The 22,459-nt window shown below is 49.1% G+C and overlaps 1 protein-coding gene and 1 long non-coding RNA gene across 17 annotated transcripts in view; one reads left to right on the top strand and one right to left on the bottom strand.

Moving 5' to 3' along the window:
• LOC109566376 (uncharacterized) overlaps positions 1-1,978 on the bottom strand; it is a 63,500-nt gene extending 61,522 nt beyond the window's left edge. For 15 of the 16 annotated variants that reach the window (XR_011569382.1, XR_011569378.1, XR_011569383.1 and 12 more), the window contains exon 1: positions 1,379-1,978. This is a non-coding gene — a long non-coding RNA (uncharacterized lncRNA). Of the gene's footprint in view, positions 1-911; positions 1,038-1,378 lie in introns of those variants that run through there. The other variant, XR_011569388.1, reaches the window with a different exon arrangement.
• TRIB2 (tribbles pseudokinase 2) overlaps positions 1,199-22,459 on the top strand; it is a 29,520-nt gene continuing 8,259 nt past the window's right edge. The window contains exons 1-3 of the mRNA XM_070799116.1: positions 1,199-1,266; positions 1,888-2,860; positions 7,653-7,945. Coding sequence (XP_070655217.1) covers positions 2,591-2,860; positions 7,653-7,945 — 563 coding nt within the window. The 5' untranslated portion in view covers positions 1,199-1,266; positions 1,888-2,590. The remainder of the gene's footprint in view (positions 1,267-1,887; positions 2,861-7,652; positions 7,946-22,459) is intronic.

Genomic DNA, 22,459 nt, shown 5'->3' with positions numbered 1-22,459 from the left:
GGGGTGCCATTGCCTTCTCCGGAAAATATGCATACGTGCCTATAAAAGTTCAGAGTATTCTAAACTCCCCCTTTCTCAGCCCCTTGGGCTTTTTTTTTTTTTTTTGGTCCCCAATCAGATTGCTTGGTTTACCAGGATACATTAGGTTAAGGCCTGGCAGTCCAGGCCTCTGTCCAAGTTCTAGCCTAAATCAAAGGACTGGCACCTCTTGCGGAAATTGGGAATAACTGGAGTGAACCTGTAGCCCTCACCTGATTCCCAGTGCCCAGTGACTCTGTGGTCCACGTGTGTTGAGGGAGGAAGCATAAAAAGAACAAGAGAAAGGGACTCGGACTGAAGGAGCCCCACGCTTAGCAGGAGGTGTGCGCCAGCATTGTTTGCCTGGGCCAAAACCCTCTGGGCATGTCTTGGGAGCGGAAGAATTAGTGATTACCTGCGGTCTGAGTTAAAAGATGTCTTTGAGCTGGTATTCGGCAGGCAGAAAAATACTAAAAGCCTTGATGGTAGGTGGAGGGTTGAGGAGGACACCAACTAAAAGCAAGTAATCCGTTCCTTTTTATATGGGGAGGAGAGTGTTGGAAAAAGATAATGAAACTGATTTTTGAAACTCGGTGCGGCACCCCGCATGGCAAGCACATCTTCCAAGGACAAGACCTATGTGAGCAGCGGTGTCCGGACGCTCAGAGGATGCCCAGCTTGCTGGGGAGGAGCGCCCGGGAAGATGAACGAGTTAGGATGTCCACTCGTCACTGATGGAGCTTCTTAGGGGACTTGGTGGTGGGGCAGGAGTCGCCCCGCCGCCTGCAGCAGGGCGCGCAGTCAGCCGGTGGCGGCGCCGGGACCGTCCCTCCCTGGTTGGGTGCGCTACCTCCCCTGCTCCGGGCCCCGGTTGGATAAAGTACTTTGTTTACCTCACCCGGGCTGAGCCATCCTGGGGGGGCAGGGGGAAGGCGAGCGTCCGCGCCCGGAGCCAGGAGCTGCAATGGCAGTGGCAGCCGCCTGCGGGCGCGGGGAGCTGCCCGAGGACTGGCAGCGGCGAGGCTGATTGATGGGCCTCCGGCTCAATGAGGGGGGGCCCCGGGGCGGGGGCGGGGCGGGGCCGACGCTGCGCTCAGCCAGTCGCCGGTGCCGCCGGGTGGTGGTGGGGGGGAAGGGGGGCGGAGGCTCAGTGGAAATGTGTCGGTGACATTGAATGGGGAGACCGAGCGCGAGCGAGGCGCGCGCGCGCACACACACAGCCCCGCTCGCGCAGAGATCCCCGGCCACGTAAGTAACTATTAATACCGCCTCGCCGAGAGATGCGGGCGTGCTGAGCTCGGGGATTGGCCTCGGGCACCGTCGGCCGTCCCCTTCCATTTCCAATACACGTTTCTCTTACCTCCGGGTGCGGGGAAGAACAAAAATCAAAGAAGAAGAGAAGCCGTCAATTTTCTCCAAAACAACCCCGCCAGGCAGTTTTGGTTGAGGGTAGGGGGTGACGGAGCGGTGGCAAATTATTCCAAGGCGCGATCCAGTGAAAAGAGCGAGACAGGAGACGGCGTGGGTTGACTGGGCTGGGGGTGCATCCCTTTCCTGCGCCGGGAGGACCCCCGGAAGCTCGTGTCGGGGACACCGGAGACCATTGATCTACCCTCGTCCTCCCTGCGCGCACTTCTCGCTTTCTCCGGAGGCCGATCCAGAGCGCGAGGGAGCGGCGACGGCATGAGCCGGTGCTGACCTCCGCCCGGCGGGCCAAGCCCTGGGCTTTGTCGCGTACCTGCGCCCGGCCCGCAACTCCATGACCGGCTTTTGCAATCTTTTGTTGGCAGCGCTGACCGCTCTAAGTTAAATGCTCCCTTGCTATTTTTTTTTTTTTTTTCTTTTTGTCTGTTTGTTTAAATTTTGGAGAGCTCTAGCGATCTTGGAAAAGCCTCAGACGCCATCTACAGTTAAAACGTAGGTAATTACCCTCTCCGGACCCTCTCCGGCAACCTCCCCCCCCCCCCCCCACCCCCCCGCCTTCCACGCCCCCCACCCTTTCCACCAAAAAAGGGGGTGCAGCGCGGATTCAGTCTGCGGTGCGGCGCGAGCCGGTACCCGGGCTTGTTTCCTTTTTCTTTTTGTTTGGTTTCTAACGCTCCGAGACCAAGCGGCGGCCGTGTGCGCTCCCCGAAGACTGCACAAACTACAGCGAGGCTCCTCCGCCTCGTCTGCTTCGGAAGCCTGCGTGGGGACTGCTTTGGGAGCCCCAGGGCTGCAGCTCCCCACCTTAGCAATCCGGTTACAAGTCCAGATCCACGTTGGAAAAGGAGCGAGAGAGAGAAACTAAAAGTGCGAAGATTCTGCAAATCGCTGGCGGCTTTGGGGGTAACAAAAGGACCCGAGTTGCCGCCGACCGAGGACCCCCCGGGAGTCGGGCTCGGAGCAGACGAGGTGCCCGGCGTCTCCCTTTTGGGGGGCTTCTAACTCTTTCTCCACGTAGCCCCCTTCCCGTCCCTCCCCTCTCGATCCCTTTTAACATCCTTGGCACTGAGGCTCCTGCAGCCGCACTCGCCCGCGACTCATCTCTCCAGCGGTTTTTTTTTGTTTGTCGAGTGCGATCCCCACACTCATGAACATACACAGGTCTACCCCCATCACAATAGCAAGATATGGGAGATCGCGGAACAAAACCCAGGATTTCGAGGAGTTGTCGTCTATAAGGTCCGCCGAACCCAGCCAGAGTTTCAGCCCGAACCTCGGCTCCCCGAGCCCGCCTGAGACTCCGAACTTGTCGCATTGCGTTTCTTGCATTGGGAAATACTTATTGTTGGAACCCCTGGAGGGAGACCACGTTTTTCGGGCCGTGCATCTGCACAGTGGAGAGGAGCTGGTGTGCAAGGTAAAGAGCCCGGGGTTTGCTTTTGGCTGTTTTGTCTTTTGAAAAGATGCCCCGGCCTTTGGGAGGGGGCGGGAGGTTACCGAGCCCTGCGGTCCGGGGGAGGGAGATTCGCCTGGTTAATTATCCGTGGGCTCGTTAAATGGGGTTCTGAATTTATTTGTTCGCATTCGACTAGTCGCGAAGTTTTTAGAGCGTTGCAGACAATGGGGCGGGCTGCGGCGGGGGCGTTCTGGGGAGAGCCCGCCGCGGAGAAGGCGGCGGGACTGAGCGGGGGCCACGGCCATGCGTGGTCCCTTCGGCTCGTGGAGCCCCTCCGTTACGCTGGGTCCCGCGGCCCGGGGATTTCTCCCTGGGTCCAGCCCCCTCCTCTTCCAGCACCGAGGAGGGAATCCCCCCCGCTAATTTCTAGGCGCTGATGCCTCGCTTCCTTTGCAGCCATTGTTCTCGGCAGCGTGCAGGTGTGGAACCTTTGTCCCGTAGGTGCCCTTTAAAAGAGACGCACAAAGGTGTCTTCTCTGGCTGAGCCCAGGGGCCCAGCGTGGGGAAGGAGTTTACAAAGAGCTTCCTTCTGCCTGGAGCCTTGAAAGGAAGGTTGGGGGCGGAAATCAAAGCCACCAGCGCACCTCTGGGTGTTGGAAATTGTGAATCCTTTGGGTCTTTTTCTCTTGTCTCCGTTTCTTCTCATCTCCAGCTTTCCGTGCCTGAACCGCCCCCCCCCCCCCCCATTTGCCCCCACTACCTACCCCCCAACCCGCCCAACATACACCTTTGCCTGTAGGGTTTAGAGGCCAGCATTTGGAGCCTCGGGGATTCACAGTGCTCATACAGAGATGGGTACTTCAGCTTCCTTTTCGTCTTTGACCCTGAACTGGTTGGTGTCTCTGTGTCTTTGTGTGCGTTCACAGGGCTCCAAGACAAGGGGATGAGCAGGGGAATAGTTGCAAAAAATATATATATATATATGAAGATGGTAGAGCAGGCTACCCAGGAATGGGACATAGATAAAGAATTCATTGTCACTTAATTTTAGCTTAGCTCAGTGTTGGTTTTGTTTGGGGAGGGGTTAAGGAGATAGTTAGAAGTGGGGACACCCCCCCCCCCCCCCCGTTTGAAACGGGCACTCTGCATAACTGCTACACATAATGCATCACACTTTTACCATCAACCGTAGGCTGCTTTGTGAACTTGCTTTCTTTCACAGGGGACTGGAGTATTTCATTGTGAAAAATGGGTTTTGTGGAGGGTCTCCAGTCTGTTGTGCAGTTGTTCAGTTGAGACCTCAGGGGGAAATCAGAGACTCTTTAAATACTGCTCTCTGCTTGGACTGAGCATTTGGTGTTTTGCACCTTCTCCAAGTTATTGAGACTCAGAGCAGCTATTCCCAGTTAACCAAAATTCAGTAAGCTATTCAGAGCTGGGTTGAATTCTCAGAAGACCTACAACGTTGTACAATAGGGTAGTCATCCTCTGAAATGAATGAATTCCACAGAGCTGCCACTGTCATATGAAATATGCACAATCACCCAGCAGTGTGTTTTCACTCCTTTTACTCAACTTCAGTAGAGCATTTTAATATTTTTCAAAGGCTGGAGATGCTTTTAAGTAAAAGGAGTCTGCCGCCAAATTCTGCAGGAACATCTTGCCCTGTTATTTCTTTGTTTAAAGACAGAGGTGACTCTGGCCCCTGCTGTTTCTTTCTCCCTTCAGATTTTTTCAAGACATATTTCACTTTAGACTGACCTTACAGTGTCATTTGTAGACTTGCTCTCTGGCCTGAAACTGTACTTAATCTGCTGGTTTAGTTATTGCAAAGATTGAATCAGCCCCTCACCAATTACTGTGCTGCTGCAAGTGGATTTAAGTGCAGTATCATTGTTCTGCTTGACAGAGGTCATCCCTTGAAGACACAGCAGCTCTGTTTGCCTGCCTTTTCACCAGAGGTGATGTGGGTGACTTTTTATGCAAGCATAGTTGTATAGTTGTATATATCCTAGGAAGCTCCAAGTGGTTTTTATAAGGCTGCTTCTATGAACTACCCTCATAGATACACTGTGGACTCTTGGCTTACTGCAGGCTCAGTGAAGTCTACACATTGAATCCAGTTCCTTTTGACATCTTAGAATGTAGAGTTCCTGTCTCCTAGCTTTGTGTTGACCCAGGAAAAAAGTCTTTATAACAATAGATCCAGTGCAAAGATGCCACTCACAGGAACTCTGTGGAATTCTATAGGACATTATTTTGGGAGAGAGAGAGACTGGAGCATCATTTAACCAAAATAATCATGCCTGTTTATTGTCTTCCTGTGTCTGTGTTAAGCTAGGCAGATGAAAGAAGGGGACTTTAGGGTGTCCTTAGCTTATCGTTTTCATGGAAATGCTTGTAGTCACTGTGCAGATTGACATAATTACTATCTTGGCAAAATGGGCACTTTTTTTTTTTTTGCAAATACTATGAATGATGGCCTAATCTCACTGCCTTATCTGATCTGTCACATTATATAACCAAGGATCTAAATTAAACATTTAAAAGAGGCTGGCACTGAGGCTTATGGCTTGATTTTGCACTTGAAGGTGATGGTTTAAATACCAATCCAAGCTCATAAATGCCTGTTACAGCTAGTAATAAAAGTTTGGTTCCTACCCATTTGGGAAAACATAAGTACTTGCTTTATTTTGCATACTATGTCCACCATCTTGGAATTTGGTCTCTCCTACAAAGGGTATGGCTACATTTTGAAGGTGCCATGAATATGTTTGACTTTTAATGTTCATTCAGTTTTCAGTGGGACAGGATAATAGACTAAGGGTACTGAGCAAAAAAAAAAACATCACCTTTTATTTTTTTAAAAATGCAACTCAAAGCAGGAAATATAAATAATCATTACCCCATGAGCATCGGCTACAGAGCCTGCAGCCTGGTGCTTCAGATCCCAGCGTCCTCCTTATATAACGCAATGTTTACATTAGTCACTGCAAAGCCTTTATTACTCTGGGAAATTTCTGAGGCTTTCCTGGGTTTCTGCAGTCTGGGTGTTAAAGTTGAGTCAAGCATTTCAGATGCCTAATTGAACGGACCTCTGAGGTCACTGCTGGCAGGTCATCATTTGACAGTATCAGGGTGTGATTTGTGGTCTCTGGGGACACGGAAGTATTCATTCTTAAATTCTAGGTTATAGTGGCAGCAGCTGCGCTGCTTTCCTGAGATGCCTCATTATGGTTCATTCACAATGTTACTTTGCTTCCTTGATCGCGTTCGCACCAGCCCTCCCGAGGTTCTTACGGGGCCGTTTGACTCACAGATTTGGGGGTTTTGTTTTTTGAAATGAAGAGGCTTCACTCAGGGATTCTTAAATAGCAGCCTATGTCCCTGGCTGGGTTATAGAAAGCCTGTAAGTCCCCTTAAGACAAATCTATTATTATTGTACATGCTTTTGAAAATGGGCATCGTCAGCTAAGAGGGGCCAGAGCTTTTATCAGATTCTCAGGTAGGGTCCGGACCCATAAAGGTCAACAGTGTTTCCAATCAGTATCTTCAGTTTATGAAAAGGAGGGCAGCCGAGTGATCCTGAACGCTTTATCCACCTCCTCCAGATTATCGGTGGCCAAGCCAGGATTATATTCTCAAATTAGATGGTTTCTAGGCCAGCGTTTATCATCCCCCCACCACACACCACAAAATGATGATCGAGGAGTGTGTGTTCTAACTAATGAAAAAGAGACTGAAGAAGCTAAATGATGGTGAACTGTTAACATTCAGCGTATTGCTGTTAGAGCAGTGTTGGCTCTCCATGCTTCCCAGCAAGGAACACCCACACCCGCCCCTCACTCTTGCAGACACGGAATAGACTCATCATAGCCACATTCCCCGGGCAGATAGGAAAGCCACATTCCAAACCCAGAGATTTGTATCCCTGATTTAGTGGAGGTCTTGAAATGAATAAAAACGTTTGTTTTTTTTTTTTAACCTGAGAAAAATCTCTGTAGTGTTAATTCTTATTAGATCTGTTCCCAAAAAGTATTGAGGGTGGATTTGCTTTCGAAATAACCCCACAATGAGGTGGCATTTCACAGGCTCATTTTGATTCATAGAAAATCATTGCATAACTGATTCATTGAGCTAGATATGTGTGGAGGGAAGAGAGAAAGGAGCGTGGCTGCTTTCTTAATCAGAAGGACTGTGTCCTTTCTTAGCTCTGCCGCTGGGGGCTTGATTCGACTTGTTATCCGAACCTCGATTTCCACATCTGTGAGATGAAGGTAGTGAATTATGTAACCTTCAGTCTACACATTTAATCTATTAATTGCTATTATGTTGTATACTGCTATACAATCCAATTCTGTAGCAAAAAATATTTTATATATGGTTGCTAGAGCTGTGTTGTGTTGGTGTATGGATGCTTTTTTTTGTTTCTTTGAAGGTAAATAAGGTGTTGTCTGTGCAGCTTGGGATGTCTCAAATTTTGCCTTAATTTTTCTATAAACAGAGGCCATTAGGATAGAGAGAAAAACATAACAAAACTTACGATTTGTGTATTGCATTGCATCTTGGTAAGCATTCTGACCTTCATTTTCCCATATAATCCTCCCAACACTGTGAGTCAATCACTTGCCCTTTTGCACATGAGGATTTGGAGGCTCAGAGAGGTCAAGGGACTTATTCAATGCTGCACAGCTGGGAGGCAGGGCCAGTCAGGGGTTCAAGTTCCACCCGTGTCTACGGGACTCATCCGCATTCTGTGATCTGGTTGTATAGGAGGCATCTCTGACTCTTGATATTGTTCATCGTGCCCTAGGTGTTTGATATCAGCTGCTACCAGGAGTCCCTGGCCCCCTGCTTTTGCCTGTCTGCCCACAGCAACATCAACCAAATCACCGAAATTATCCTGGGGGAGACCAAAGCCTATGTGTTCTTTGAGCGGAGCTATGGGGACATGCATTCCTTCGTCCGCACCTGCAAGAAGCTGAGGGAGGAGGAGGCGGCCAGGCTCTTCTACCAGATCGCCTCGGCCGTGGCCCACTGCCACGACGGGGGGCTGGTGCTCCGGGACCTCAAGCTTCGGAAATTCATCTTTAAGGACGAAGAAAGGTGAGTCTCCTTCCTGTCCAGGCCCTTGTGCTATGCCAGGCTGCTCAGAGCAGCTTGCGGAGAGGTTGGAATGGACATTCTTGGGCTGCCTGTCGTCTAGGTGAGGAGGAGGGACTGTGGAAGGACAAAGGGAGAAATACTGCAGTCTTTTAAGTGCCCCTGAGAAGCGGTTTGCTGCTCCTCTAAGAGATGGTTATCAGAGGCTCACAAGTGCCAGGATATTCTGTGATCCCGTAATTAATTTTGTTTTGGTGTCATGAACTCTGAAGGTGGCTGCCAGCCTCTGTGGCACTTTCAGCGTGAATAAGGCAAACTTTTGAAAATTCTGCCTTTGGTAGTGTCCATGCCTGGCATCAGTTGTTTATCATTCATTCATTCAAGAGATACTCTCTAAGTCTGTTCCTAAGTTTGAATCACAAGTCTCAGGACTGTGAATATCAAGATGCATTAGCTAGTCAATGACCTAATAAAGGAAGTGTTACTGGCCCACATACAGGTATGTGCTGGGTCAGATGGGAACTGGGGTCTGGGGTGTCAGTTCTAACAAGGACTTGAAGAGTCAGGAAAGTTTTTATAGGAGAGGTGAATTTGGAGCCAAGCTGAATGTGTTGTAGGTGATATGGGAGGGACCGGCGTTCCAGGTGAGGAACCTGCCTGGGCACGTGCCTGGCTATATGAAAGTCTTGGTTGTTTTAAGAGACAGCTGGACAGGAGGCTGGGCATCTGGGCTTCATTCATGGTCCTTCCATTAAGTCATTACATCATGTTTAGCAGACCCCCATTGGGACCCTGCTTTCTGCTCCAGCTGACTTTGATTGTAAAACCTCTTTCAAGTTCCTTTTTTTTTTTCTTTTTAATAATGTGCTTTTTTAGAGGAGTGGAAGCAACTGATGCATATTCATTGCTGACTATTCCAAGAATTACTGCAGGGGCTCTACATACGTGATGTCATGGAATTCTTGTGACTGCCTTGGGCTTTCCTGTCTCCTATTAGCAAAGTGTTTAGTGAAATGAAGGTTCCATTGTCACAGTCCTATTCAGGACCATCTGACTACAAAGCTAGTGTGCATCATTCATTCACTGGCCCAGCAAACATTCTGCAAGTACCTTTTATGCGTCTGGTACAGATTTGCTGTCAAACCTTTCCATCCTCCAGTTAGATTAGCCCATCTATCCCAGTGGCCTGTGATGTTTTTAGGTGATTGCTTATGGAAGCCTGATGGTATCCAAATGAGGGAGATCTAGTGATGTGTGCTCTGGCTTTTCTATCTTTGTGGTCCGAGATAATCTGGCAGTAAACGTCTGGGAAGCATTTGGGGATTAGCCCAGGTCAAAGGGCCTGTGGTTACTTAGTCCGAATGGAATAATTTCACGAGCATTTATAATCCAGCAGAGTAGACAAAGTGCAGAGGGCCACTGGATTTCCCAGACCCACAGAAGTTGGTTATTGTTCCATATTTTTACCCATAAGGGAGTACCATGGGCCTCTGTGGTGATTAAAATCCTGGTCTCTGACAGTGGATGGCTTTTACCTTCATTAACAAGCTAAAGAAGGTGGGGGCACTATTTGAAGATCTAGAGTGTGGGAGTGATGGTTCTCTTTCTCTTTCTGCTTACCTCCATCTGCCCTTGGATCCTGGAGACCCAGGTCCTCATCCTATTTTTGCCCTTTCTTCTCTCTGTGACCTTAGATTGGTCCCTTCCCCTTGGCCTCAAGTTCCTCATCCTTTTCTTGTCCTGACTCTGTTGCACTGGCTCTAAGGTCTTCCTGAGTTCAAACACTCAAGTATGTGCCACTTTGAATATTCTCATATACACCTGACTGAAAGATATACACCTGACTCCAGCAAGATACTGACAGAGATATCCTTTTTGCCCTTCAGTGTTCTATCTTCCTTGAAGATCTAATAACTAACTAAAAAATAAGAGATATTATTTAGTGACCTATTTAAGAACCTTCCATGGTGGCTCAGTGGTAAAGAATCCACCTTCAATGCAGGAGACACGAGAGACACAGGTTCGATCCATGGGTCAAGAAGATCCCCTGGAGGAGGAAATGGCAACCCACTCCAGTATTCGTGCCTGGGAAATCCCCTGGACAAAGGAATCTGGCGGGCTACAGTCCGTGGGGTCGCAAAGAGTTGGACACCACTGAGCGACTGAACACGTACACACGGAAGAGCCTACTATAAGGTTATCTTTCAACACTTAATTCTCTTTGCAGGTTGGAGAGGTGAGTATTAGCGTGTCATTGGGTAGATGAGGGCTCCGAAGTGTAGCTGGAGAAGTCTCAAAGTTAGAAGACCCATTCTCTGTTAAGTCAACTCTCAAGAAATTCATTTGGCCACCACAGGGATTCAGGACAATCAATGCCCTCTCTCATGGGGATCCTCATTTTTAAGCATCATCTTTGATTGTGTCTCTTTAGAGAGGAATTGCAGGCATATTGGCTAGGATGTGGGGTGGTAGCCCGTCAGGTCGTAGCACAGCCGTGGGTAGATATAGATGCGTCCGGTGGGTCTGAGTAGATTGGACGTTCCCGGGTCACAGGCTATGGGAGCAGAAGTCGGCGTTAGAGATTCTGTACTTCAACCTGTTCGTTTTGCCATCAGTGAGCAGAGCCCCAGAGGTAAGGGTGCTTGTCCAAGAGCCCACAGCTCTTCTGGAAGCAAATATGGGCTGAGTCTGTTGGGAAGATCCCCTGGAGAAGGGAAAGGCTACCCACTCCAGCCTTCTGGCCTGGAGAATTCCATGGACTGTATAGTCCATGGGGTTGCAAAGAGTTGGACACGACTCAGCAACTTTCACTTTCACTGACCTCACGTTTGAGGGTGTGAACTTTTCCCCCAGGATGGCTTGTCCTTTATGGGGAAATGTGTAAGATAATTCGTATGTGATGGCAAAGCCAGAGTCCTTGATGTCACAGGGGCCGAGGAAGAAATGGTCACACATAAGAAACTTCTAACATGAGCCCTGCAGGGCTCTGATGCTTGGTCTGGAGTTACATTTGGCTTATGCAGAAGAGTGTGACCCTTTCTAGAAAGAACTAGAAAGAAGTATCTGGTGTGAATGTGAAGCTAGGACACCACAGAAGCAGGTGGTGTCACGCTCAAAGGTGGTGTCAACGTTCAGTCCTGAGGTGGGGGCAGGGGGATGAATTGAGCCATTGGGATTGATATGTATATACATTGTTGATACTATGTACAAAATAGATAACTGATGTGAGCCATTGTATAGCACATGGAACTCTGAATGGAAAGGAACTCCAAAGAGGGGATATGTGTATGTGTATAGCTGATTCACTTTGCTGCAGAGCAGAAACTAACACAACACTGTAAAGCAAATCTACTCCAACAAAAATTAATTTTAAAAAAAGCTCAATCCTTTTTAACTTTGAAGAGCATTTTCCTTCTGAAAAAGACAGTGTAAGTGGCAGGTAAGAAGCTGGCCATCGTCTGTTGCCACTGTATCTGAGAACCTGAGTCAGAGCAGCCCTGCCCCTCAAGGGGCCGTAGAGAAAGGAGAACCCTTTGCCCCAGCCATAGGGGAGGCAATGGGCCGCACAGCAATAGGTGACCTTGCTCAAGATCCCACAGTCAGTCTGATGATGGAGGCAGCCTAGAAATCCTGTCATTTCCTTCCAGAGCTCTTTCTCTGCCCTGATCCCCAGGGAGGCCCCAGTGGATTTGCTTTGAGAAGGTTGCTTTCCTTTTCAAGGACATCTTCTATGTTTTCATCAGTAGGCAATAGGACCTTTCTCATTATCACCCAACCATCAACTTTTGGTAAAAGATGAATAATGCTTAGCAGCCTTCTTTCATCTTGTTTGGGCTTTAACCTCTCTATTTTGGACTGTAAGGCTGGTTTTGTCACTCAGGATGTTCTAGTTCCCAGGGGCCACTGAGTTTCATGGTAGTCTCTTCGTTGGCCTGCATGGTGGCTGTATGGCGACCACGCCTGTATTTCCGAGAGGGACAGGATCCAGGGGCTCTGGGATCTCTTCTGGGCCTTGCTGCTTGCAACCTTCGCTTTTGGTCCCAATCAATAGGACCTAATGAATAGGTATTTCAATAGGACGAACATTTCCTCCTCTCATGACAACGTGGAGGTATGAGAAACAATGCGTTGATTTGAAAGACTTTGAAAACTTAAAACAGTGGAATCTGGATCTGTTTTCTGATTATTAAGGCATTGGTTCTGTGGTGCCCAGGGTGGGGGTTGCATAGAAGAGACCTTAGGAAGCACTGCTTTATTAAGCTTCAAGTCACCAGACATCTCTTTTGCACTCGTCTCCATCAGTCTCTCTCTCTCAAGGATGTGCTTCTTGTTCTTTGATGATCTTGAAAGTGATCAAAGGGGAAAGCATTACATAGTGAAATTGGCTGATGCAAACAGCCGACTCATTGGAAAAGACCCTGATGCTGGGAAAGATTGAGGGAAGGAGGAGAAGGGGATGACAGAGGATGAGAGGTTGAATGGCATCACTGACTCAATGAACACGAGTTTGAGCAAACTCCGGGAGATAGTGAAGGACAGGGAAGGCGCGTGCTGCAGTCCGTGGGGTCGCAAAGAGTGAACGACAGGTGGTTCGGAGAGAGACCTGACTCTGGGTTGACTTCTTATGCACAGATTTCCCATTCTAAACCATCTGTAACTCTCAAGCCCGTGGCCATCCATGAAAACATGCTTAATAGAATTGTCATCACCCTTAAGTTCAGCTTCCTACTAGTGGTTTTGCACACATTATACATGGATGACACCTGCTATTCTATGAAGACTTAATGCTAGGGTGCCTTCTGCCTCTGGGTTGAATCCGCTGCACCTCAGATTCTTCTGCTCCTGTTTTATTTGTTTCCTGTTACTTTATTTACTTATTGGCTGCGCTGGGTCTTTGTTGCTGCTGGGCTGCTCTTTTGTTTGTTTGTTTTTGCAATGCACGGGCTTCTCATTGCAGTGGCTTCTCTTGTTGCAGAGCATGGCCTCTAGGCTCATGGCTACTGTAATCGCAGTATGCAGGTTCGGTAGTTGTGGTGCTGAGCTTGGTTGCTTCTTGGCATGTGGAATATTCTCAGACCAGGGATCGAACCCATGTCCTCTGCATTGGCAGGCAGATTTTTATACACTGTACCACCAGGGAAGTCCTGTTTATTCTATTTGAACTAGATTCAAATTCTGAGTCTACCACTTGTTAACTACCTGATTAAGTCATTTCATACTTCTGTGCTGCACTTCCCTCAAAGCAGAAATAATAGTTGCATCCCTAGAGGGTGGTTATGAGAGTTAGATGATCCTGTGACTCACAGGCAGGGCAGGCGCTCACAGTCAGTAGCTGGTCCTGGAGTCATCCATGGGGCTTCCCAGGTGGCGCTAGTGGTAAAGAACCTGCCTACCAATGCAGGAGATGTAAGAGATGTGTGTTCAGTCCCTGGGTTGGGAAGATCCGCTGGAGAGGGAAACGGCAGCCTGCTCCAGTATTCTTGCCTGGAAGATTCCATGGACAGAGGAGCCTGGAGGGCTACAGTCCATGGGGTCACAAAGAGTCAGACACGATTGAGCACACCAACTACTTAGAGTCATTGATAAAATGATACCCATATGGGAGAGCTTCCCTGGTAGCTCAGTTGGTAAAGAATCCGCCTGCAATGCAGGAGACCCCAGTTTGATTCCTGGCTTGGGAAGATCCGATAGAGAAGGGATAGGCTACCCACTCCAGTGTTCTTGGGTTTCCTTGGTGGCTCAGCTGGTAAAGAATCTGCCTGCAGTTCTTTAGGGCTCTGCCTGCAATTGAACCCAGGAGACCTAGGTTCAATCCCCTGGATTGAGAAGATCCTCCAGAGAAGGGAATGGCTACCCACTCCAGTATTCTGACCTGGAGAATTCCATGGACTGTATAGTCCATGGGGTCGCAAAGAGTTGGACATGACTGAGCGACTTTCACTCACTTTATGGGAGAGCAGTTCCCAGAGAATGGAGAATGTAGCAACCTTGTCCCTGAAGGTTGATCCCTTGGGATAGAAAGGTTAGATTTAAGCCATATCCTCCCCTCTCCTTTGTTTAATTATAATCGCTGGATGCCTATTAGGAGGGCAACTGACAGGTCAAGTACACGTGGTGTGGAACCTGCTGCTCAGAAGGGCTGAGCGGTTCACAAGCAGTCAGAAAGGGAAGGTGGACAAGGGCACCCGCAGGGTGGGAGAGAAGGGCGGATTCCACCCCTCCAGGCCTGGACCGGCCACGGTGCTCCCACCCCTGTTTTGCTGCCTCTCCTCTGGGCCGGGATGTTTCTTTAGGGCTGAGCCTTAGCCACACTGTGTTTTGAGGAAGTTAAAGCCCTACCCTAACTGAACTCACCCTGGACACACCCTTTGCATCCCCAGTTCCTATAGTAAAATCTGAGATGGTCTGTGTGTAGTAAATGTAGTAAATGTGATGTAGTAAAATCTGAGCAGGACTGAAGCCTCTAATCTGAGAACTCCCAGAGGCTGTGCCCATGTTCTCCAGCCCCTCTCATCCTGCTCTGGGATTAAAGGGGTCTCCTGGTCAGGTCTCCTTGAGGCCCCGGATTTCAATCCCAGCCTCTAAGGGACAAGGCTGATTGCTCCACTGGAGTCCACCCCTCTCTGGATTCCAGTCTTTTTCGCTTGCACTTCTTCGTCAGTTTAACGTTGACAAGTTACCTAACCTCTTCTGCCCCATTGGCTCATCATAACGGGAAGACTTTGCTCGCGAAATTAAATGAATTAACGAAAGTGAACCTGTTGCTTGGTGCACAGTTGGCCATCCGCTGCTCTTAACCTCTCCTGGACTTGATTCATGTCTGGGCCTCTGGGTGACAGCGGGCCAGCCTGCTGACCTAGAACTTGAAGAGCACTTTAAGCTGCTGCAAGCTGTGGCTGCAGGGGGGCCCCCTGAAGCATGTAGGGAGGTGGGGGAACATGGTGCCTACAACAGTCCCTGTTTGCCAGCCTAATCTTGCCTGTCCCTTGGAACAGGGCTCCTTGCCACCCTCCCTCCCCAAACCCAGTTCCCTGCCCCCAACCACAATTCGGTGTTGACATTTTTTGCCCAGAAATACCCCCATGTGAACGAGACGGCTTCTGAACATGTTTCTTTTTTGGTTTGAAGATCTTTATCTCTTGACGTCACAGGTCTCATTTCCTCTGCTTTGTGGAAGCTGATCAGTGCCTGCTTCTGCTGGAGGGGAACTGGGACCCTGTGTAAGAACCCGGGGGATGAGGGGCAGTATTTCCCTGGAACAAAAGCCCTCTTCAGGGGCACAGGGGGACTTGCACCTCCCTGCAGGGGGAAGGCCTCTTCCCTGCCACACCAGACGAAGTCAGTGCTCCCTTCCCCAGGCAGATGTTAGTATGTGTATTAGTTCTCCCTTTAGATCTTTAAGGTTTTTCTTGGCTCCAGAGATACTCCCATATCTAATAAAGTACAGAGGGTAAGGCATTGGAGTCCTGGAGACCAGACTCTGCTTTCTTTCATTAATAGCAATATATATTAAGTTGTGGGCTTCCCTGACGACTCATGTGGTAAAGAATCTGCATGCAATGCAGGAAACTCAGGTTTGATCCGTGGGTCGGGAAGATCCCCTGGAGGAGGAAATGGCAGCCCACTCCAATATTCTTGCCTGGAGAATTTCACAGACAGAGGAGCCTGGAGGGATACAGTCCATGGGATTGCAAAAGAGTCGGACACGACTGAGCTTGTACTCCCACGCATCCATTGAGTTGTAGGTTTGTTGAATTTTAGGAGAATTGCCATTCTGCTTTAAAGGCGATGGAGCTCCTAGAATTCTCTTGTTCATGTTGACCCCTTGGATGTAATCAGGCACTGTCCATCCTTTGGGAAAGCTCCTCCCCTTTCACTCTTCTCAGGACGTGTCAGGAGTGCTCACACTTGGATCTGTTACAGCGTGTTTCTTGCTCTCCTCTTACTGTCCATGAGCATCTCCAGACTGTCCTCATCTCCTAGCCAGGGAACTCATCGAGGTCGGAGGCTGTCTCTTGTGCACTGTTCCCAGAGCCTGGTGGGCATTGAGTGAATGAGAATTCCTTTTATGGACCAGGAGCAGCTCAGATTGGATTCTCATGTCAGAGTGAGAGAGGCAGGGAATGTATTCATTTAATGATCATCTCAGTCATTGCCCGGGTGGGAGCCCAGAAAGACTGAGACTTACAAATCTCCCTTGTAGACACCTTTTTAAAAAACTGTTATTTATTGAAATACAGTTGAATTATAATGTTGTATCATTGTAGATGGGCTTCCCTGGTAGCTCAGATAGTAAAGAATATGCCTGCATTGTGGGAGACCCGGGTTCGATCCCTGGGTTGGGAAGATCCCCTGGAGAAGGGAATGGCTACCCACTCCACTATTCTTGCCTGGAGAATCCCTTGGATGGAGGAGGCTGGACTGGACCATGGCTACAGAGTCCATGGTCACAAAGAGTCAGACACGACTGAGCGACTAACACTTTTTCTTTCATCATCGTAGACACCTTTTAAAGAGAACTGTTTTCAAAGGTCCACGTCAAGTAACAGATAAACCCATCATTCCCATTTTGAATTAATGATTTATGCAAAAGTGACATTTACTTAAGACACCATTATTTATGTCTGTGGTAGGTGTCTTTTTATTTATGAAGGGCTTCAGGTCATGATTAGAGGGGAGGACTTCCTCAAGGTTCTGTGCTTAAAGATAGACTAAATAGTAGGTATTCTTCAGCAGGGTTTCTGGCTAGGGTATTGGGGCTTAATAAATTACCTGACGGGCTAGATTGGGAACCATAAGCAAGTGGAGCAGAGAGCGCAGTGGTGAGATTTTTTTGATTCCTCCATTTGGCCTTTTGCCCTTGGCTTGCCTTCTCTGACATGGACTGGGGATAATGAACCTAGAGTATCCAGCACAGATATACTTCAGGGACTTAGGATACCTGTCATTACTGCTCTCCATAATCCTCTGTAGCTTTGAGCCTCATATTGCAACAAGCTGGAGATTTGTTTATTTGTTCAACAAATATTTTTGGAGTACAAGGCATTATATGTGCCTGGCACTAGTCTAGGTGCTGGACATACTGAAATACTGGATGGAACAGAAGCCCTGCTCTCACGGGACTTACATTTTAGTGAAATAATTAGGATCCACCATGTACCAGGCCCTGTTCTAACCAAAACACATAAACGAACGAATTTTATCCAAATTAATTACTATAATTATTTATGTATTTACTTTTTTTTTATTGGAAGATAACTGTTTTACAGTGCCGTGGTGGCATCTGCCATACATCAACTCAAATGAGTCATAATGTTTTACATATACATATATATATATATACCCCCTCCCTGCAGAGCCTCCCTCCCTCTGGGGGAAGGAGAGGGTAGAACAAATTGAGAGAGTAACATTGACATAATATACACTATACTTGTAAAATAGATAACTAGCAGGAAGCTTCTGTATATCACAGGAAGCCCATTCTGGTCCTCTGTGATGACCTAGAGGGGTAGAATTACTGTATTTAAATCAAGTTATTTGATTTAAATCAAGCTATTTGATTTCAGGTCCTGCTATGTGTATCACCATTATACAGATGAGGAAATTGTGGCCTGGGGTTGTACAGCCAATCAGTGCAGATCTGGGGGTGGTACCCAGAGAAAGAGACCTGGCCCCCAAGCTTACGTTCTCAAATGCCACGTTAGCTACAGAAGCTAAATGCCAGGTAAAGTGCCACCCTTGTACTGGACCCATAGAAGGAATTTTCTTATGCAGCTAGGCAACAAGTGAACCCACAAGGACTTGGCTGACTGGAGTCTAAGTGAAGCTCAGTCCTCGGTTTTCCCAGAGCGGTCTTGGCAGAGGTAGACTCGGCCACCAGTTAAGCAAACCTCACAGGCAGTCCTTGTACATCCTGCTCTTCCACTTTATGGAGTGGGTTTAGGTTCCTCTACAGGACTGTAAGCTGGGGTCCATTTATCTTTTCATCCCTCATACCTAGCCTAGGACTTAGCATTATACATACTTAGTGAATGTGTGACAGTTGACTCAGTGGGAATATGACTAGCCCCATATATCCTGGAGTCATAAATATTATAAGAAAACCCCCCTAAATAGACTGATGGTAGAAGACAGTGGATGGAAACACATTTCAAACATCCCTTAGCCAATGCTCTTGGCAATTTCTCTAAACCACAGACGAATCCAGTCTCTCTGAAATTTCTCTGGATTCTAGATATTGCAGTTGTTAAGCAGAGTCATGCGTAGATGCTCTGAGTGCTAGACGACGTGTTGGAGCTGAGAGCGTTGGACACATGGGGATCACACTATCTTGCAAACGTGTATTAAGCACCTGTCATGGCACTACTTACAGTGCTCAGTATTGGGGATGCAAGACTTAATAGCAGAGAGTCCTCACCTAATGGAAGACACAGTGCAGTGGTTATTTTTAACACCACATCTGAGAGGAAGGCTGTGCATTAGAGAGCTATCTGGGAGCAGGAAGAGGATATTCCAACAATGGAGTGGGCTGTAGAGGAGGACTGCGTTAGGGAGGAGCTGGGCTCCCCACAGGGTAGTTCTGAGAGATGCAGGAGGGAACGGGAAAGGTCCAGAAAGTGCCAGCAGTGGGTAAGGAGGGACTGCTCGGGGAGGGTATTGTGAGGTGGGGCTGGAGACGAAGGTGAAGAGGGTCTAGGGCCACGGCCTCACGTCTGGGACCTTGAGGACTTTCCAGGTGGCACAGTTGTAGAGAGTCCTCCTGCCAATGCGGGAGACTTGGGTTCGATCACTGGGTCAGGAAGAGCCCCTGGAGAAGGAAATGGCAACCCACTCTTGCTGGAGAATTCCATGGACAGAGGAGCCTGGTGGGCTACAGTTCATGGGTTCGCAAAGAGTTGGATATGAGCACACACAGACAGGCTGGGACCTTGAACTTGATCTGAAACTCAGCAGGAGCCATTTAAGGTTTTCTCTAGACAGGGCAGGGACAGGTCAGGTTGTGATTCTGGATGTGCGTGTGAAGGACAGATTGGGGACGGACGTGGACTTCAGGATGCTGAAGCTGAATCGCGACCCAGGCCGTAGAATTAAGAGGGAGGGCTAAGAGGGGAAGGGGCTTTACCGGGAAGGGAAAGCCCTTCCCCAAAGTTCTGTAAGGTGTAAGTGACACAACCAAGAACAGAACTCAGACTTCCGACTCCCCGAATTTGTTCAGTCTCTGCCTAGACCACGTGGGGAAGCCACAAGTGAAACCCCCAACCTGGGTGGCCCAGTGCTGCTGGGGGTGGGGATGGAGGGGTTGGAGGGACTGGCCTGAACCCTGCCCTGCCCCACCAATGAGGCATGGAGAGGAATGTTCTGGGCCCTGAATCATCCTGGGCAAAAAAGGCAGGAGCAGCACCTAGGGGTGCCTGGCTCTCCCTGGAAGGATCTGCGCTGGGTGAGCAAACGGGGCAGTGCGGTCCAGCGTGGAGTGAGATGGCCACCTGGGAAGCTTTCCTGAGAGGCACAGTTGATTGACTTGGGTTTGAGGGAACCTCAGGGATCCAGGTCTTGGCGCAGAGCAGTGAGAGGTGGATAGAGTTTCGACGAGGAGTCCCAGCTGCACCACCTCCCTTGGAGTTCCTGGCTGTTCTTATGACAATGGAAGGCTGGCTGCCTCGGTGTGGGGTCCTCCTGCAGGGCGGGGGTGGGGTTGCGGGAAAGTCTTGGAGGTGGACTGGCTTCCCTGTTCCCACCATGGCCCTGATGAGTCGGGCACAGACGTGCACCTGCATGTAGGTTTCAGGGGCTTTTGCATCCTGGCTGGGTAGCCGGTGCCGTGGAATCAACTGTCTGCTAGAGTCGGCTTGGGTTCCTCCTCCCAACTGTGCTGTTTCTCAGCAGGTGGCTTTATCTTTCCAACTGCACATTTCTCTGTATAACCAGTGCAGAGTGTGGGATGGTGTTGTAAGGCAATCAGAGGATATACTGCTTTCTGGAACTTACCAGACTTCCCCTGGGTCCCCTTCCCCTTTGACTTCTCTTACCCAACCCTGAGTGGCTCCCTTACTGTTTGCCTGCTGTTCTCTGGCTAATTTGTGAGCAGCTCGACCTAAAGTGCTGGGTCTGTTCCCTGAGTCAGCGGGACCTGGGGCATCAGTGGCGCTCAGAGGTGACTGCTGGAAAGATCCATACACACAGGAAGCAGAGGCTCTGAGCAGTGATGATTTATTGGGCAGTTTAGTGGCCTGTGGAGTCCCCGTGGTGCCTGCCAGGCTAGCACAATGCAGCCCATGCTGCTGGGGTGGGTGGGTTGGTGGGTGGGTGGGTGGAGCCTTCCTCTGGCCTCCCAGCAGTAATTCCAGCTGAGACCCTGGCCTGACACCTGGACTGGCAGCCAAGGGTAGCTTTGCAGTAGCGGCCAGAGCAAGGTCAGACCTGGCTGCAGCTAACCTTTCGCCCTTGATCCTTCTCCTGTTTGGACCCACCCCACTGAATGGCCTTTGGTGACTTCTGGATTCCACTGACCTCAGGCCCCCGGACTTCCCGTCCAGGCCAAGCCCACTTGATCTGGCTGAACTCCCAGCCTGACCCCACCCTGGCCCACCCTGTCCTCATCTCTTCCTGTTGGGAGCCCAGGGTGGGGTTCAGGGTTTAAAAGCCAAGCCTGATTGGCTTGTGTATGCCTTTTTTTCATATTTTGGGTGAAGCACAGAACATGGAGGTTGAAAAGTGAAGCGAAGTGAAGTCGCTCAGTTGTGTCCGATTCTTTGTGAACCCACGGACTGTAGCCCACCAGACTCCTCCATCCATAAGAATTTCCAGGCAAGAATACTGGAGTAGGTTGCCGATGTCTTTCTCCAGGGGATCTTCCCGACCCAGGGATCGAATCCGGGTGTCCTGCACTGTAGGCAGATGCTTTACCATCTGAGCTACCCAGCTCAGCCACTCAGTAGCCAGGTGGTCTTGGACAAGCCACATCTGCGTTTTGTACCTCAGCTTCCCATCTAATAAATGGGCAGGTCCTGCCACCACCATCAACTTCATGAGCTAGAGCACTTAGATCGTGCATTGTAATGGTTTTGTATGTGATCCAGTGCTAAATAAACCTGGGGCCATATCTGTCTCCATAAACCCAGGGTCTTCCTTTAAAAATTACTTTGTCTTTTGTTGTTCGGTCTGACTCTTGTGACCCCATGGACTGCAGCATGCCGTTTCCCTGTCCTTTACCATCTCCTGGAGCTTGCTCAAACTCATGTCCATCGAGTCAGTGATGCCATCCAACCATCTCGTCCTGTGTTGTCCCCTTCTCCTCCTGCCTTCAATCTTTCCCAGCATCAGGGTCTTTTCCAATGAGTCAGTTCTTCCCATCAGGTGGCCAGAGTACTGGAGCTTCAGCTTTAGCATCAGTCCTTCCAGTGAATATTCAGGATTGATTTCCTTTAGGATTGACTGGTTGGACCTCCTCGCTGTCCAAGGGACTCTCAAGAGTCTTCTCCAATGCCACAGTTTGAAGGCATCAATTCTACTATGCTTAGTCCTCTTTACACTGAGTAAATCTGTGATATTGGCACCAGGGTGTCTTTTGGAGGGGCACTGGCATTAGAATCCTCGTGACGTGGATCAGAGCTCAGTTGTTTCAGTTATTCCATGTGTGACCTAAAACATTTCATTCTCTGTGCCTCAGTTTCCTTAATCTTTAGGAAGTAAGCATATATCATAATATTTGCCTTTCAGTTTTGTTATGAAAAATAAACATGTAGACCAAAAATAATCTCAGTGTTTTGTAGCTGTTTAATTCGTGGTTGCTATTGTTATTAGTATATAAATACTAGATTAGTGTCAGGATGTTAGATAGGAAGGGTTGTAGTCCCTATAGCTTAAGAGTTAAAGGAAAGTTATAAAATCAGGAATTCTGAAGCCGGAAGAGCCCTTTGCAGGCCATGTATGATTGGTTCTTGGGCTTCTCAGGTGGCACAGTGGTAAGGAACTCACCTGCCACTTCAGGAGACACAGGTTTGATCCCTGGGTTGGGAAGATCCCCTGGAAGAGAAAGTGGCAACCCACTTCCACGGACGGAGGAGCCTGGCGGGCTGCAGTCCATGGGGTCACAAGAGAGTGAGACATGACCGAGCATACACACACACACACACACACACACACACACATGACTGGTTCTCATTTTATAGAAGAGAAACTGAAGCTGAGGTCGATTTAGTGACCCAGAGAGAGCCACTCAAGCCTCCGGGGAGTGTGGGTAGGACATCGGGTCAGAGCTTTCAAGGCTGGTGCTGCTGCTCCATGGGGGTGGGGCGTGGAACCTCATGCACCCTGCTGGTTCTGGCTTCCTCACCTGGCTCAGCATCTGAGGACGTAGCCCTGATACTGGGCTGGGCTTGCTCCTTCAACACAGGCTGCCCCCCGTAAGCCTTGTTCATTCAGAGGTTGCAAGCAAAGCAGGCTTTTCCCGCCTACACCATGGACAGGTTGCTGAATGCACACAGAGATGGCAGCTTGTTGGCCAGATCAACCCTC

Source organism: Bos indicus, chromosome 11 (assembly GCF_029378745.1).
Source record: "Bos indicus isolate NIAB-ARS_2022 breed Sahiwal x Tharparkar chromosome 11, NIAB-ARS_B.indTharparkar_mat_pri_1.0, whole genome shotgun sequence".
NCBI lineage: Eukaryota > Metazoa > Chordata > Mammalia > Artiodactyla > Bovidae > Bos > Bos indicus.
The sequence above is the reverse complement of the archived record's forward strand: the minus strand, read 5'-3'. Positions and strand labels throughout refer to the sequence as shown.